Raw genomic sequence first — 18,474 nt, 5'->3', positions numbered from 1 at the left:
TAGGTACTTTCCTCCCCCACTTTTTCCCCTACTACTTGCTGTTTTTCAGAAATTACAAAGTTAGCGCCAGGGTGGATTTGATTTAAATCATGATTTAAATCACTAGTCAGGAAGACTCGATTTAATCATGGATTTCTACATAGAAGTGCATTCTTGTTGGTTGTTATAACCTTAATACATATTCTTCACAACTCAGAGGTAGATGTAGGTTTCGTTTTTAGAAGGTACATACTATACATTTTTAAAGTGATTTATTTTGAAAACTTTTCAGGTGAGTTTTACATCAGAAAATGAATGATTGGTTATTTCATTTATCAAAGGTAATTGAAGCAGATATTTATGAAGTCATTGGGAGGTGAACTATCTCCAATTCAATAGGTTAATCATTAATATTTGGAGGATTTTCTTGCCAAGCAGTATTAGGAGGAGAACGTCACCAGACAGACACTTACATTGTTTTATTTAACTAAAACAACAACGTTATGTATTCTGGATTTTTTTCTTCAACAGCCAACATAATATTTTAACAAAACAAGCATATGAATTTTTGAATTTATTTAAACATTAAAGTTTTTTAAAATCAGGTTTGTTTTTGTTAAAATCATTTTTAACTAAAATAGTTACATGGAAATATTAAAAAAAAAATTAAATAGATTGTGTCAGCCAGGTCAATATGAGAAACTTAAAATATTGGCTTCTGCAGGTAACTCCGGTCATCTTCACATTCATTTTCCTGTTTGTTCATAATCTGGAAAAGAAAAACAAGCTTTCCTGCTTTTTCAGGTCCCAAACAATTTCTCAATTTGGAATGAATTAGTCCAAAGGAAGAAAATTTACTTTCTACACTTGCAGAAGAAGCTACTGCTGTTAAGAGTGAGATTATCACTTCAGCAGTCTCTGAATCAAGTGCTTAAGTGACTTCCACCAGTTCACTGGTGTGACTTTCTTTAAAACATCAGCAAACATGTATTTCTTGAATAATTCACCCTTAGCTCTGAAGTTTATTATAGTTGGCATTATGGAGGGATAGGGTGACCAGATGACAGGAAGAAAATATCGGGACACAAGGGGGGGGGGGGGGGAGGGGGGGTCACTGGCGGAGCAAAAAAAAACAAAAAACCGAGTGCTGCCGGTGTAAGGACACAAACAGCTCCCTCTCCCAATTCCCTACTGTGACCCAGTGCTGCTGGCAGTCGGGGGCGGGAGCTGAGAACAGCCCAGGGCTGCGGGCAGTCAAAGGAGATTATGCACCCTTCCTTAGGTATGCATACCTTCAGCCTCTGGTTTTTAGGAGGGGGGGGGGAGAGAAACCAACAGAGAACAGCTGAGTGCTGCCGGCAGTCAGAGGAGAAGGGAAAAAAAAGCCGAGAACAGCTGAGTGCTGCCGGCAGCCCGGCAGAGAAAAAAAAAAAAAAAAGCGGAGTGCAGCGTCCCGACCGAAGATCAATCGGGACGCGGGACAAATGCCTAAATATCGGGACGGTCCCGATTTTATCGGGACGTCTGGTCACCCTATGGAGGGATGATTGCTGGATGTCCATGTCATAGCCAACTCCTCTTCTTCAGCAGTTAAGGTTTGACCCTGCTACTGAGTATTGAGAATATTTGTAAGAAAATGAGCTGGAGATAGTGCTTGTCCCATTCATTTTTTAATACTTGTAATTTAACTCTGTCACTGCATATTTCTCTTTTTAAGATCTCACTCTGTTCCTTCCAAATTTCAACAGCGTCAGCAATAAAACAGCTATTTCCCTGCATTTTGTTCAAGGCTACAGAAATAGGCTTCAGGGTACTCAGCATGTGTTCAACATTTCTCTTAAGCCCAATGTTGAGAACTTTGGCTGTGACAGTGTCATCTATTTTTTCACGCTTTTGTTCACAAACTCTCATCAAATTAGGCCAGTTCTTGATATAGTGCTCAAAACAGTCCACTACTGAGTTCCATCACACGTCCGGTGGGAGAATTAGCTTGGTTCCTCCCACATTTTTCAGAGCAGCTGCTGCAAAGTGGCTGTTACGGAAGTATTTTGCAGTTTCAACAACATTAGCTTTTATTTCTGGAACACTGAAGTCTTTGGCTAGGAGGTGCAGCAGATGAGCACTGCAACCATATGTTATTAGCTTGGCACTCTCTTCTAAATAATTTCTTCTCATCTTGGATACATTTGCAGCATTGTCTGTGACCAAGCTGCGTAATAGACATTTACATTTTTTTTCACAGTTTGTTATAGCTTTTACTGCTACTTGTAAGTATTCTGCTGTGTGTGCATTTCCTGATTTATTGATTGTTTCTGTAAGGAAGACATTCCCTTCTTCTGTTGTTACACAAGCATATACAACAGGATCATTGTGGACATTCCTCCACCCATCAAGACTCAGGTTAACAATTTCACCCTCTAGACCTTTTGCACACTATTCAATTTCTCTTTCATACACTTTATCCAGCAATTTTCCTGCGACATCTGCTCTGTTGCGTGGACTGTATCCTGGTCTTAATGACCGAACCATGTTAATGACGTGTGGGTTCTCAATCATACGGAAAGGGGAGTTTGTTGCATAAACAAACCGGGCAATTTTTTCATCAATTACCTCTTTTTGTAAACTGATGGTTATCACAAACTTATCTGTGGTTGTTTCTGGATGATGGAGATATTTTTTTCTTTTTGCTACAGGTGATATACTGTGGCTGTGTGACATACATGATGAGACTGAAACACTATAATTGGCAGATAACAGATATAGAAAATGGTGGTGATATTGAAGGTGGATGGTCTTCAGAATCCTGTATGTTGAGGATGGATTCTCCTAAACAAAATAAGTCAATGCAGTTATTTAATTATTATTACCATGCTGCTCATTTAGTATTACTCATTGCATTCACTGACACTCCGTACTTCTTTAAAGGTGGAAATTGGAAAAGGAAGATCTGCCTATTTCAGCTATTTATTTTTTATCACAACTGCATTTAAAATGCTAGTACCATAGAGTAACAACTACATTTTTTTGCTCAAACATGAGAATTCAAGAATAGTCCAGAAGGAAGACAGGCAGTCCTTAAGAAAGAAGTATGAAATTAAAAGGTTTACCAACCTGAAGATCCTGCATGTTCAGACGTTCCTTTCATCATCTTCAGTGCAGCTTCCTCCTGAGAAGGAACACTTCTCATGATATTGTTTCATTTGGGCAATCAGGCCTTGCATTTCTTTGTTGCACTGTTTGCATTTTGCATGCATGCCTGTCTTACCCACAGGTAGAGGAACTTCATTAAAATATTCCCAAACTGGGCCTCTTTTACAGCCTGCTGCCATTAAAGTGAGAGAATGGTATGGTAGATCTCAAATCAATGAAGGCTACACTCAGAAAGACCTCCAGACTTCTGGAATATGCTGCTCAAACAGTTCCACTTTTGTTTCTACTGTCTGTCCCTCCCTACTCACATTTATCTCCAGAGTTCTTCTCCTTGTCCAGATTTATTCTGCCCCCAACAATCGTCTATTCATTGAACTTTTTGAAACTTTGCACTTTTAGAGAGAGGTAAGGGATTGACTGTGTACACAAATTTGCAGAAGGACAATAGAGTTGCGGTCTATTTCTCACCTCTATATATTATTTATGTATTTTAAAACATCTTTGCTGTTAACAAGCATGTTATCTCCGGAGACACAAATCCACAGTTTGAGAACTGCAAAACTAAGCATCTCTGATGGTATCTTCTAGACTGAGCACTGAGTCCCATTGGGTAAATAGAAAGATTAACCTAAATAATCTATACAGAAGCCCCTGGAACTCCATAAGATTGGCTCCCTAATCCATGAACTATTGGAACTCTTTTTCAAAACTTTTCTTAAACATTACATGAATGTACTCAGACTCAGAATTAGAATTTATAATCCCTATTCCATAATGAGATATCTTTGAGCTATAATGTATCTTAATAGGTTTTTTCCTCAAAAAGCATTTTATCAAAAAAATCCGATTTAAATAAAAAAAAAAAATCAGATTTTTTTTTATATATATATTTTTTTAAAATCATTGATTTTTATCCACCCTTCTTAGTGGATACAGTATTTGTTTGCTGGAGTAATAAATTGTTTTGTCTTATCTTTAAATTTGCCTTCTCTTCAGAATGATTGTCTGCTGTATGTGTCTTTCCTTTTTCATAGTTTTGGAAGTATTTTCTGAGGCAGTGGGTGTCTGGGAGCCTCTTAAAGGGCCAGTATTTGGGTGCCAAAAAATTGCATGAGAATTGCCTCTGATTTTCGTGTGTGTGGCAAAACCCAGCATTTACAAGAATAACAGAACTCCATTCCCAAAGAAGACAAATTTGCATGTAAGATTAATTTTTTGCTTTCCATTGTGAATTTTAACTCTCAAAATACACGTATATCACAACCTTTAAGGGGTACATTCAGCCACAGAATTAGAAATTTAAATGAAAAAACATGGAAGAAGTAATCTTTGGACTTCAGAACATTCTGGCTGAATAAGTAGATATAGCTGCATGCGATGGCACAGCAGGTTAATGAAGTAATGACTATGCTCCGCATCTGTTCTACTCTTGTTATGAGTATCAAAAGCTTAAACAAGCACAGGATTTTTTTTTTTTAAAATACTGTAGGTTTCTTCCTTTTTCTACATATGTCTCAAAAGTGTATTAATACATACACCAACACACACACTTCGAGAGAATTTAAGTGTATTGAGTTGTGTCAGATTACTTGTTTTCTTCTGTATAACCTAAGTTGGCAGAAGTGTTTAAATAGTAACGTTTATTTCATTTAGCTTTGCGATTGGCTGTATACTCATGACAGATGCTTCAGAAAGTCCATAAACTGCCATGCTGAGCATCAAGAAAGATCTTCATTAAGTGTATATGTACATACTCTCGTGGAAGATTACCTTAAGGCACCTGCATCCAAAAGTAAGTTCAGTTAATCTTTATGAATTAATAGCTCCTAAATGCAAACACCAGAGTTAGTGATATAACAAGCTTAATGTCTTAAAGTCAAATTTGTAAAATTAAAGATTTTTATACAGTGTTAACCTTGTTACATTGCACAATCCTATGTAGTTCATGATATTGTTTTGTTAATGCTTAATAAAAAAGTATTTGCATTTAAGAAAGGAAACAGGACTAAAAAATACAATATTGCAGAAAAAATTTAAACTTTTGGAATTAGCTGAATTGAATGCTTGATTTGCAACTTCAGTGTTGCATTAGCACTAGTAGTTTTGTGCATTTAATTTCCTTCTTTATTTTTTTCCCAGTCTCCGTTTAGGAAAGGAAAAAAATATGGATTTATTGAGGTTGCACAGTTTACAAAATCCATAGCATGCACTAACAGAATTTATAAATTACATACTCTGGACTTACATATTTGTGGATATACAAATGTGTTGTGTCGTACTTTTAGTTTGGAGCTAAACAGCTTTCTGCACATACTTGCAAGCAATTAGGATTTTTGAGATTAGTCTTCACCTTGTTCAGCAGATGAATTTGTAAATTCTTATAACACAAGAAGTATGCAGTTTAATAAATGCATGCAAATCACGAGCACAAAGCTAAATTCGGAACAGAATTTTCTACTTTTTGCCTCACAGACACATTTCAAACATTCATAATTGTTTTTAAGAATTTTCTTTCAAACATCTATTTATGGAGCTTTGATTTTTATATAGCACTTATCACAGTAGTAGTATTACTAATTTAGCAAAGCACACAGTGCTTGAAGAAGTTTATAATACAAAGTGTGACGTTTCAAAAGTCAGTCATTTTTTAGTTATCCCTTTAGAGGATACCAAAAAATGGGGTCACGGTTTGATTTTGGTGAATATCATCAGAAAAGTTGTGGTATCAATAGAAAATTAGTTTTCCAAAAACTGTTTTTCTTATGATCAGAGATGTTGCAAGTTCTTTCTTTCATTTATCATTAATTAGGCTAAAATTGTTGCCAAATTCATTTGGAAATTCTGAAGGTTTACTCTTCCCTAAAAATTAGTTTGGCAGAACTTCCCTGCCTCCTGAAATGTGTGTTCAGCCATTACTTTGGAGTTACAGGTCAGCTAACTGAAAAAACAGCTTTTATAGACTAGGTTCCTGTTATTTTACTTGAATTGCAGCTCAGTTTATAAGCAGCTTGATGAGCAAATTATGCCTTCAGGTATGGAACTACTTGTGCGTTGGAACACCAAAGCATGTCTCGCTTTCTGAATTCTCAGGGCTAAAAGTCCAAAATTCTTTCTAAAATGACAGCTCTTAGACTGTTTTTTATAGCAAATAATTGGTGTAAATGTTTTGTGTCCATATAAGTGATCAATTGGGAGGAAAACTTCAGTTTAACTTCATGCTTTTTTCTCTTTTGACGGTGGGTTTCGTTCTGTATGAAACTTCTGGCTGGTAGAAACACAGGCTGGGATTTTCAAAGGAGTCTAAGTAGGTTGAATTTCAGGGGGATGACTCCCTTAAGCTCCTTTGAGAATCCCAGCCTCCCTTTAAAAAGTACTTTTAAAAAAAGTTTATCAGGATTTACTGATAAAGAACCTAACATGTAGCCCAAAATGTATTTTAACCAAAAGGCAGGTAGATGCCTTCTTATGTAGTAGGTAGAGGATGAAAATTAACCTGGTTTAATTTAAATGTATATACAAGAATGCAAAGTGTTCATTATTAATATTTATGCTGATATTTTGTACATTGAATTAATGAATCATTTATATATCACTGCCTGCTGTTAATAGGATTGGAAACCTACATTAGCAGTTAAAATTACTATTCTGAGATTTTTTAAAAAAATATCATGGAAAATTTAAATTCTCTTTAATCAGGAGAAAACTGCTGTATGCCTGACTGGTTTGAAGCTAAGCTTGTTGCTACAATGATTCTGCTGGCTGCAGATGTGGAGGAGATGAAGAATAAACAAAGGCAAGTAGGAATCTCGTCACATTTTTCTTTTGGGCCTGTTCCAAAGCCCACTGAAGCCAGTAGAAAGACTCCAGTTGACTTCAGTGGGCTTTGGATCATCCTGTAGTCAATTGCCTTAGAACTTGTCTTGTAAAATTTTCAAAAGTGCCTAAATGACTTTGGAGCCTAAGTCCTAGATTTTCATGTGACTTAGACACTTAAGAAAAGTTCACAGAATATTTGTTTTTAATTTTTGTTTTGTGCAGCAAAAAAAGCAACGCTGAACGGGTTGAACTAAAGTCTTTCTTGCACCCTCTTCTGGATGTCTTGTTGAAACTTGGCACTAATGCTTACATACCAACACTGAAAACTGATAAAAGTCTACAGCTACTCTTGAAGCTATTACAGACCTGTTTGTTAAAACAGTCTAGTCCACAAGATGGTTAGTGATCTCTTCAGTATATTGCATCCTATATAATTTATAATCAAAATAAACTTGTGGATATTTACTACGATAAAGGGATATTGTCAAGTAATATCAGTTCATAAGTAATGTACATAAAAAAGTTTATAATCAAGGGCATGCCTTCCAAATCAGAATTTGGGCTCAAACCCCAGAAGGGCTTCAGCAGGAATCCCACCACTGCTTGTGAGTTGAGGATGTAGAATGCTTCCAAGAAAGCACTTGGCATCCTTCAGGATTGGACCCACAGGTATTTAGAACCTGGATAACATGCACATATTATAAATAACTATGAGCCCATTCTTTGGGAATTGAGCCTGCAGAGTTCCTAGCAGTCCGAGGAATCTCCCAGGAGGTTGCTTTCATCTTACAGGATTGAACTCCAAACTTTTTTTCTCCTTTTAAATGCTTTCGTATCAAGACATGTAAGAAAAGAAAAGCCACATTTTAGGTATGACCTGCTGTGTTTTCATGCTTCTCTGATGCAGAGTAAAGCCAAGTAATAAACTTAATTGCCATAGCTATGAACTGAACAGGGAAATACAGTAAATGTACAAGTTGTCTTGCCATGTTTACCATTTAAAAAAAAGGGAGAGGGACACAATATTTGGAAAACTGATTTCAAACTTGTACAGTGATCTTACTAACAGTGGTGAATGCTTTGTTTAAAAAAAGTACAAAAATGTACTTGATGTTCCTTTCAAAATGTGGTTGTGGTCAGAAAGGTGACTGTATTATTGGCATTTTCTTACTCAACAGATCTGCGTTTATTGAGTCTGCAGACATTAGTGTTGAAAAATGACTTTTTACTAATTATTATTATTGATAACCTTTGAGGGCCAACAGAACTATGGGAGCGTTAGCTGGATTCTGTTCTGGGTTGTGGTTTATCAAAAGAATTCCTAAGTTCCATTTGCAGAATTGTTATTACAGATAAAGCATGAACCAAACAGCGTGCAAGGGGGAATTATGGTGTAATAGTAATAATTTGATATAGGAACTAAATTATAACGTTTAACCTTGTGAACAAACTAGAGATGTGCACTCCTATAAAAGCAGCCAGCTGAGCCATTTTCAGCCATGTTAATAAATAGAGAACCTTGATAATAAGCACAATATAGTTTTGGAATATGTCCATATTGTTTCTGGCATTTGGCAGTTTTCCATTTAATTAAAATTTTGTTTAATTCAAAAATTAAATATCAGAGCAAGTCTCCAGGAAGGGTACTAGGCTTTCCCCTGAGCTTGCTCTTTGTTGTAATTCTAAGGTGACACAGAAAACCTTGAGGAAATCCTCAAAGGTATTCTTTGAGAATCTCTCTGGGAGCTCAACCTGTGCTTCATAGGTGTTTATTTCATAGCAGGTCCAATCAGATAGACTCCACTTTCATGCTTTGTTATCCTCCCTGTGTTCTGTTAACTCCCCATATGTTGGTGCAAAAAGGGCATGCAGAGGCTTTCAGTGCCATCGCCATATTGATGTATTATCCGCCTGACTTTCAGTGCCACTGTGGTTTCCCTTGAAATATAGATTGAGGTATATAGGTGGTGAAGTACATTTTGCCACATTTACCCACTACAGCCCCTACAGAGTAACATACCTATGTCATTTTCTATGATTAAGTGCCATGCAAATGTATTGTGTGGCACTATGTTTTGTACGTGTTTTATCATAGCGTTCCCTAAGTAACAAATGCTATTTTCCATTATAATCTTGTGCTCTCATTTACTTATAACTTTTTGAAAATAACTTTTTAGGCTGAAATCTTCCATGCTTGGTCTCTACCTAAAGATGAATTACTTTAGAAAGTTTCAAGGAATGCTCTTTTAGCGGTTGTGTATGCAGATGTGTTTAAGAAAAAAACAAAAAACTTTCCCCCAGGTACATTACATTAGTAGCTGAATTTGGAAACTGAGCATTCTAAATGTCCTCACTGAGGAATAAGCTCATGACAAAGTTTGGGCAAAAATGGGTTGGGAATTTAATAATGTTTACGAACATTTGAAAACAGTCCAGCTCTTTATCTTTCATCTTTACAAATTTCTCTAAACTTTGATCACTCACAAGAAGGAATATAACCCACTTCACACTGCAACATGTGGCTCTGCAATGCTATGAAAGTACAAAGTAGTTTAAATATCCTTATTTTAATCATTAAAAAGAGCAGATACAACGCTAGATAGAAACAAGGAGCAGATCGGTAGTTAGAACATGTCATTTTCACATAGTTGCTTTTCTTACTAGAACCCCACTTTAACTAGCTGTGCGTAAAAATGAAATAGATCTATCTTTGTGTGTCTATTGAGAGACATTGGGCCAGATTGCGACCTTACATCTATCCCAGAGTGTGGTGCAGCAAGGAAAGAGTTCCTTTCTCAGCTTCCTTCGTTTTTGTTCTAAGAGAGAAAGTATCTGCTACTGGCTATTGTAGTAGCAAATTCTTCTCCCTCTGTGCCAGTTCAGTTGTGCTAACTGGCATATTGTGGGAACAGAGCCAGTGGTTGTGTTCATTATCCATTCCCTGGTTACCTTTGCGGAGGTAAAGGAGGGCTAGTGTTAGTGGTGCCTGCTCTTGTCCCCATTGCATACACTGGTGTTCCAGGTAGCCCAACCGCTTACTTTCCTGCGTGGGTGCGTTGGGCAAGTGAAAGTCTTGCCCATGGTGATCTTTTTTGATGTGCATGCTCATTCTGCAATTGTATCCAACCATAAATGTGTAAACAAATATATTTTATATATAATATATATAACATAATTTTCCCATACAAGCATACTACTCCTCAGTGATGTATATGATCATAGCAGTTTTGGTTTAAATCAGAAAAGGTGTATTTTTTTTTCACTTTCACTCAACTGTAAAAGCAGTTGAAGGGATTTTGCTCCAGTTTTAAGTTATGAAACTGTGAAAATTGAGTTTGAATGGAACCTGTTTTGCAGCCTTAACTTAAATTGTTGATTGAAGACCGAGAAACTTTTGTAGTAAAGGTCAAACAACCACACACACATAATTTGGGCATTAGAATACCATAATCCTAGAATCATAGAATATCAGGGTTGGAAGGGACCTCAGGAGGTCATCTAGTCCAACCCCCTGCTCAAAGCAGGGCCAATCCCCAGACAGATTTTTGCCCCAGATCTCTAAATGGCCCCCTCAAGGATTGAGCTCACAACCCTTGGTTTAGCACGCCAATGCTCAAACCACTGAGCTGTCCCTCCCCCCATATATATAATATAATGTACTATAATAAAGTTTGAGAGTCGTTCTAATTAATTTAGGCCTTGATCCAGCAAAGCCTTTGAGTATGTGCTTTAACTTTAAGCACTTGAATAATCTCATTGACTTTGAGATCTCTCTGGTGTTTATTCAATCAAATTGATTTCTGATAAACATAGAAAGCAAACCAATGAACTACAGGTTTACCTGGTCATTAAATTGGACCTACCAGTTTGAGATTTGATCTGGAACTCTGAATGCCCTCCAGATTTATTAACACTAGAGAAGATTTGAGGGATTCTTAACATCAAGTTTTTATAATTTTTTAAGCAGCAGAGCTTTGCGTGTGTCCTTTAAGATAGAATGCCTAAACCTAAAAAGACAATCATAAACATTTCTTGAAAACCCTGATATTCTGTGCACCATTTTATAGCCCTCTAGCCAATCAGATGCAGATCCCCTCAAAAAGAGAAGTAGAACCCACTGAAATAATACAGTATACAATAAAATGAAGAGCAGTCATTTATACCGAATGATCAGAAGCTTAAGAGAACTGTAAATGCTTATTCTTGTATAGCTTGACATTGTATGGTAACCTGATTTAGTCCACTTTGTATATCATGTATCTCTAACACAAAAAAGTACATTGTTTTAATAGTGCATTTGTTTTGTTTTCTGTATAGATGTGGTGTTAAGTTTTCTCTCTAATTCTGTTATGACTGCTGCAGAAAGTATACTGGACTTTGTCCTCAGAAGACTCACTACAAGTGAATTGAATACTGTAAGTATTTACTGTAGATACTTGAAAGACTCTGTGTCTGATTTCTTGTTTTTTCAGTGCAGTTCTGATTGTTAATCTACTATGCACAGAATTGGCAATGTTTTTACATGTTTCCAAATGAAATATTTCAACACCCAGAAAATCATTTTGCATAGAAATACTTTAAACTCTTGTTATGGTTTTTGATAAAAGCCTGCTGAGACAGATATCTGAAGTTTCTTCCTGTAAAGGGAATTCAGCAAATATTCGGTTTACCTTAGCCAGTAAACTGACTTGAAATTTGACACAGTGGGAACAGTTCACTACATTAATTGTCACTGCTCTGGTTTAAAGAAATTCTATAGCAGAGGTACTGAACTGCGGGTTTTGAGAGACAATTACTTGGCAATTTGTTTTTATAGTACTAGTCAAAATTTTATTTTTCCTCTCCCTCTTTACTGTATTCAGTTAATGGCTAGTTAAAATTTAAACAGTTTTTCATGTTGTGGTTTCATGGAGAGTCCTAAAATGAAACCCGAGAGGTGCTAGTGGTATTTGACTTCATAAAAAATAGCTAATAACTAGTTTACTCCTGGGGGAATTCTGCGCTACTGCAGAATGCAGAATTCCCTATTTTGCCCACAGACTTTCTGGCTGACGCTAAGGGCTGCTGGAGCGCCCAGCCTGGCAGGGCTGGAGGCTGCATGCTCTTTGATCCTCATTCTCCCAGGACGGGAGAGGGCTTGGGAGACCCAGCCAGCTCTAGCAAAGGGTGAGGAAGAGCAGGTGGCCGCACTACACCATGTCCCCCAGCGGGACAGTATAGAAGCTGGGTGGAGTAAAGGCTCTGGCAGGGCTGGTGTCTGGACTGGGGGCTGCCCTTCGGCTGGGCTCTGGGGGGAAAGGAGGGGCTGGTTTCTGGGGGATGCCCTGCGGCTGGGCTCTGTGTGTGTGTGTGTGTTTGGGGGGTGGGGGGCTGGTGTCTAGGCTGGAGGGGTGCCCTGTGCAGCTGGGCTCTGTGCGGGGGGGGACGGGGGAGGGGCTGCTGTCTAGGCCAGGGGGTGCTCCGTGGCTTGGCTTTGGGGGGAAGTGGGTGTGTGTATCTGGGTCGGAGGGCGGGGGTGCCCCAAAGCTGGACTCTGGGGGGATGGGAGTGCAGATGTCTGGGCTCTGGGAGCCCCACACAGCCCCCTCAATCATCCTCCAACTGGAACTGGGTTGTTGTAGGGGTTTCTTTAACTCTCTACTCCTGGGGGATTCTTTTTTGCTGTTGTCTGTATTGCTGACATATTTGTTGACAGATATTTTTAAATAAATTACCAAAATTATTAAAAATTGAGTGATTATATTGTGTTATTTTGGCAACTAAAATATGCATAATTTTAAAATACTGTGCTCCAATTTTTTTATTTTTTGGCGCAGAATTCCCCCAGGAGTACTAGTTATATGTGTTGGACTTGCACAGAGAGCTTTACAAAAGAGCTTAAAAGACACACACAAGGTGAAACTAGTAATAAATGGTTCATGGGAGAAAGAGTAGAATGAGACATGGTGATGAGAAAAAAGGTAGTCCTGAAGGATGTGGGTTTTCAGGAGAAGAGAGAGGGTCTTGGCAGACAGAGGAGGGCTGTTCAAAGCATAGAAGGCAGTATAACAGAAAGTACAAAGGTAGAGGGTGAGGAAAGAGAGAAAGCAAAAAGATGAATGGGTTGATAGAAGTGTGGGGAGTTGAGTGGCAATAGAAGTGTAGAAGGAAAAGAGATCAAAGATTTAAAGGCCTTGAAGATGAGTACAAGGAGATGAGCACTGTGACAAGGGGAAGGTGATTTCAGCAGATGCAATTTGGATAGACTAAATGGGGAGAAGTGAGAAGATGAAAGACAGAAACAAGGTTACTGTAAACAAGATAAGAGATAGGAGATCATGGGCAAGATTTTAACTGTAGTTAGTGGCTACTCAGAGGGTAAAGGGAGAGGTCCAGATTCACAATAGCATTTAGTGTCTAAGACCCAGGTTCAATTCCCCATTCTGTGCCAGAGCAGGAGAAAGGATTTGAACAGGGGTTTCCAACACCTCTCAGAAGAGTGCTCTAACCCCTGAGCTCTGGGATAGTTTGATATGGGGCTCCCTCAGTCTGTCCTGTTGAAGCTGTTCCACTGTAGATAACTAATGAACGAGTCGTTGGACCCTGGGTCTTCCAACTCCCAGGAGGGTGCCGTAAGCACCAGACTACAGTCTTATTCTTTCTCTCTCTCTCTGGCCCAGTGACCCTTTAAGTATTTATCCTTTGTGGAACAGCCTCAACAGGAGAAATTGAGAAAACCCCACATGAGAATATCCCATTGCTCAGTGGCTACTGCAGTCATCTGAGCGGTGGGTAGCCCCAGTTCGAATGCTTTCGCCCTCTGTTCAGGGGGGAATTGAATCTGGGTCTCCCTCATCCCAGGTTAGTATTCTAATCAGTGGGCTAAAAGTTATAAGGTGGGTATCACCTCCGGCCATTTTGTGTGGAGTTAAGCACCTGCGTAGCTCATTCTCACAAGAAACACTTTTAGGCACTTATGCCACCTGACTCCATGAGAGGGATTCCCAGCTATAAATCGCTAGCAGTGATGGGGACTTCCCTGCAGCCTTGTCTCAGCACTTCCCTCTCTGAGAGGAGTGGGACTTAGCACACATTCTTCTCATCGCTGTCTCCTATTGGCTAACTTAGACTCTTCCTTGCCTCATTTGTTTGATTTTGTAAATCTCATTCTAAGTTGCCTATTTCCCCCCATTTGTTGTATAGGGAGCTAAGGTGCTTGACTCAGGCTTTGTGAATCGCAGTTTTGTCCCTGTGATTTTCTAGGTACCTAAAAGTGACACTCATGTCACAAAGCCCAAGTCCCTTTGTGAATCTAGGCTAAACTGGCCAGTGTAGACTCCAGAGAAGAAAGTTGTATGGGAAGGAGGAAGGGACAGGAAGTGACTAACAGGGAGGGAGGAGAAGTTCATAGCCACTTCTAACACTTGGGGGAGTGCAAAAAGATGGTCCTTGTAAGAGGAATGTAGCAACAGAGGTTGAGGCGTCAGAAAAGAGCTGTGTTTCATCAAGAGTGAAGAGGTGGAGGGTAGCAGGTAAATAGAGGTTATGGATCAGGGTGAGTTTTTCAGCAGTGGAGTGGGAGTTTTGAGAGGGAACATAATCAAAGAGGGAGCATGGAGTATGGAAATAAAACTGATATGGAAAGAGTACAAGAGAGGTTCATGATAGAGGATGGGATGAAGAGGGGACCTGGACTGAGACAAAGACTAAGTTTGAAATGAGAAGAGGATTTGTGAAAGTGAGAAAAGAAACATAAGAATGGCCATACTGGGTCAGACCAGTGGTCCATCTAGCCCAGTATTCTGTCTCCGACAGTACCAAAGCTTATGGGGCAGTGTATAGAACAGAGCAGTTGGAGTGATCCGCCCCGATCCATCCCCTGCTGGCTTTTGGCAGTCAGAGGTTTAGGGTCACCCCAAGTCTGGGGTTGCATCCATGACCATCTAGGCTCCTAGCCGTTGATGGACCTATCCTCCATTAATTTATATAGTTCTTTTTTTGAACCCAGTTGTACTTGTGGTCATCACAACATCGCATGGCAAGGAGTTCCACAGTTAATTGTGCATCATGTGAAAAAGTACTTTCTCTTGTTTGTATTATACCTGTTGCCTATTAACTTCATTGAGTGACCCTTGGTTTTGTTATTGTGGGAAAGGGTAAATAACACTTCCTTATTCACTTTTTCCACACCATTCATGATTTTATAGACCTCTATCATATCACCCCTTAGTTGTCTCTTTTCTAATATGGACAGCCCTAATCTTTTTAATCTCTCCTCTTTCCCCTCAAGCCATTCCATACCCTTAATCATCTTCGTTGCCCTTCTCTGAACCTTGTCCAGTTCCACTATATCCTTTTTGAGATGGGGCTACTAGAACTGGACATGGTGTTCAAGGTGTGGGTGCACCATGGATTATATAGTGACATTATGGGTATTTTCTGTCTTATTTTCTGTCCCTTTCCTAATAGTTCCTAAAGAAGAGGAGGTGTTACCTCTCCGGGAGTAGAGAAGGCAGTAAAGTTCATGAAAGTACACAATGGGTGAAGAGAGGAGAAAAGGAAGGTGGTGGTGATGTGGTGTGGTGTGGAGTAGGAGAAGTAAGTGAAGGGGAGTGCAGAAGCTAGAAGCCAGAGAACAAAGGGGACATAGTGGGAAAGCGAAGTAGGGCCAGGGAGAAATATGCTATTTTCTTAGGACTCTGCGGTGAGACATCTGCAGAAGAAGAAAAAGCAGTGGTCCAGTTATCAAACAGCTGATTTTGCTTGAAACAATATATGGACCCTCAGGAAGAAGGGCAGAGCCCGTGGTCAAATGGAGAGGAAAGGAAGTTTCTAGTAAAAAAAGACGACTGGAGATTCCTTTCATAGTACCAAAGTTGTTGTTGGTTACTCGGAGAACCCTAAGGTGGAGTGGGGGAACCTGACAGGATGGGAGAGAAGAAAGTGTGTTTAGCCACAAGAAGAAAAGGCTGTCCAACTGTAGTTGTTGCTGCTGCTCCTGCCTTTTTCTAGCTGTCTCATTTTCAATTTATTTTTTCTCCTTTTTAGTGACACTACCTACCTTCTTCATTTTAGGTTTCAGATCTGGATCGTTGTAATTTATACTTAGCATTATTGTCAGAGCTGGTGAATTTATGCTCAAACGCTGGCTGGAAAAAGGGGCCCTCCATTTGGAATTTCATCTCTTCTCTCATAAATGCCTCTATTCAAAATCTGCAGGAGACGGGCAATGAACAGGTAATTTTACAAGGGATAAATGGCATAACTATATGATACAAATATTAATGAATATATTACTTTACAGAAAACTCATTTGTGTAATTCATCTGCAGTGTTATATTGCAGTGAAACACTCTGTTTCCCAAAGGACATTGTTAGGACTGTAGTGCTGTAGTCAGGGCCGGCTCCAGGCACCAGCTTACCAAGCAGGTGCTTGGGGCGGCCACTTCGGAGAGGGGCGGCACGTCTAGCTGTTCGGCAGCAATTCGGCGGACGGTCCCTCACTCCTGCTCGGAGCAAAGGACCTCCCGCCAAATTGCCACCGCAGATCGCGATTGCGATCGCGGCTTTTGTTTGTTTGTTTTTGTTTGGCTGCTTAGGGTGACCAAAACCCTGGAGCCGGCCCTGGCTGTAGTTCTTTGTTAACGATATACAGCTGCTATATAGCTAAAGCAATGCATAGGTGGCAATAAACACATTTTTCTCAAATAAGATTGTTTGTGTAGTACTCAAAGGCCTTTGCCTAAAATACAGTAAAATGTTAGATAGCTTTGAAAATAGAATTAAATTGAAACCCCATCTCCCAAACGTTAGTATTAATACAGTGTTAAATTTGCAAGGTCAAGAAATTCCAAAAGCTAACATTTTCTGTTGCAGTATTCATTCCCCCACGTTTTATATCCCACAGTTATATATGTGTTATATGTAGAGTAATAGGTTAATATTTTCATTTTTCAAGAGAAAGAGAAAAGTTTGATGTGAAACATGGCTGAATTCATATTGCTAGAGGAACTTTAACTTTTGGAATTTCCAGATTTGACATTAATGCTTTGTCAAAAAGATTTTGGGGGGATTTAATTTCTTGTGTGTGTGTGTCTGTCTGTCTGTCTTTCTTGCTCCCTTTTAAGTTAGTGGGAATTTAATGATTACTACAGTGGCAGCAGAATGTCTTGTACTTTGCATGCATTCACAGCTCAGTTAATCTTTAAGTTGGTGTCTCTAGGTTTAAGGTATATCCTCTATAGAATATGCATTCATCTCTTTCTTAAATCAAAATATTTTTCTCCCGCAAGCCAAGCAAAGATACTAGTTCAAAAAGAGAGGAGGATTGTATTCATGCCAAATCCGTATCTGTTTTTATTTTATGGTAGCCCTGATATTTTTAAAAGGATAGAATTTTATAATGGGAAAAAATGTGTTCATTTTAAGCCTTCACAAAGTGAAAAAATGGATGGACAGATTTTGCTCACTTTCTCATTTTTTTTATTAGCATAAATCACTGTCATCCTTATTACACAAAGTGAATGTTTTGGTGAATTGTGTAAAAACAGAATTGTATGTTTGAAACTGTTTTTCAACCTTGATTATAGTGGCAGTGATAAACACCCTCTAATATTCCGATCCTATCCTTGTCAGAACAAATCAGTAGGCTCAAAGAAGTTAAGAAATTAAATCATACATTGAGAGCAGAATGAGAGATAAAACACACTAGTATCATTTTTGCATGACTAAGTGGAAAAACAAGTTAGTTTTTTTTTCAGCTATTTGTGACTTTATCATAATTTATCATTTTATCAAACAAAAATGACATTTGTGGATTAGTAGCATATTGGAACAGTATATTGAGGCCTGACTCAGTAATTCTTCCCAAGTCAATACGTTAGTTGAATCAAGGGGTTTTCCTGAGTAATGAGTGTTTGAATAGGGTCTCTATGTTAGTTATGTGTTGTTGAAAGATTGCAGCAAATTCTTACAGCCATTCTTCATAGAGAAGGTGGGCAGAGGTTCGAAACATTTTCTGTGTTTCTGATAGCTGGAGGCATTCAGAAAATAATCTGTTATAATATTGCATTTTGTACATTGCTGTACACATTGACAGTGCTCAGTAATTTTTTATATAATCTTCTGTCCCTTTTCCTCACCCCTGCACACTTGTTCTTATATAACTTTACACACAAATTAATATATTTTTATTAGGAGTGAGCTGCATTTTATGCTATAATAGATCGCATAGTCTCTTCTGCTTGCTCTGCTTCTCAGACACAATAATTCCTCTTTAGTTGAAGTGACAGTTGTTGCCTTCTAGACTGCTTTAACTACTCTCTCTACTGGCCTTGGAGGACTCTGGCTACGTGTGCCTGAATTTTACTTTTTGTTCAGATTTCCATAAATAATAGAATTCAAACTTATAATTTGTGAGGAATTTGATTTGGGGGAAAATATCCTTGTGACAGGTATACATTTGAATATTTGCTTAACACTAAGTTTGTGACATAAAATAGAAAATATGAAATTAAGACTGACCTTAGTTGCAGTTCAGCCTTAACGGTA

General features: G+C 38.6%; 1 protein-coding gene across 10 annotated transcripts in view; it reads left to right on the top strand.

The window, feature by feature from the left end:
• The window catches only part of TARBP1 (TAR (HIV-1) RNA binding protein 1), a 110,575-nt gene that overhangs the window by 36,377 nt on the left and 55,724 nt on the right, over positions 1-18,474 (top strand). For 7 of the 10 annotated variants that reach the window (XR_010599767.1, XR_010599766.1, XM_065589039.1 and 4 more), the window contains 6 exons: positions 4,783-4,921; positions 6,826-6,922; positions 7,168-7,343; positions 11,263-11,360; positions 15,394-15,522; positions 16,000-16,161. Coding sequence is in view for 7 of the 10 variants with exons in the window: in XM_065589039.1 (XP_065445111.1) it covers positions 4,783-4,921; positions 6,826-6,922; positions 7,168-7,343; positions 11,263-11,360; positions 15,394-15,522; positions 16,000-16,161 (801 nt within the window). In the remaining 3 variants the exon portion in view is untranslated. The remainder of the gene's footprint in view (positions 1-4,782; positions 4,922-6,825; positions 6,923-7,167; positions 7,344-11,262; positions 11,361-15,393; positions 15,523-15,999; positions 16,162-18,474) is intronic. The other 3 variants (XR_010599768.1, XM_065589041.1, XM_065589040.1) reach the window with 1 other exon arrangement.

This window comes from Chrysemys picta, chromosome 3 (assembly GCF_011386835.1).
Source record: "Chrysemys picta bellii isolate R12L10 chromosome 3, ASM1138683v2, whole genome shotgun sequence".
NCBI classification, from domain to species: domain Eukaryota; kingdom Metazoa; phylum Chordata; order Testudines; family Emydidae; genus Chrysemys; species Chrysemys picta.
This window is presented reverse-complemented; position numbering and strand designations above follow the sequence as displayed.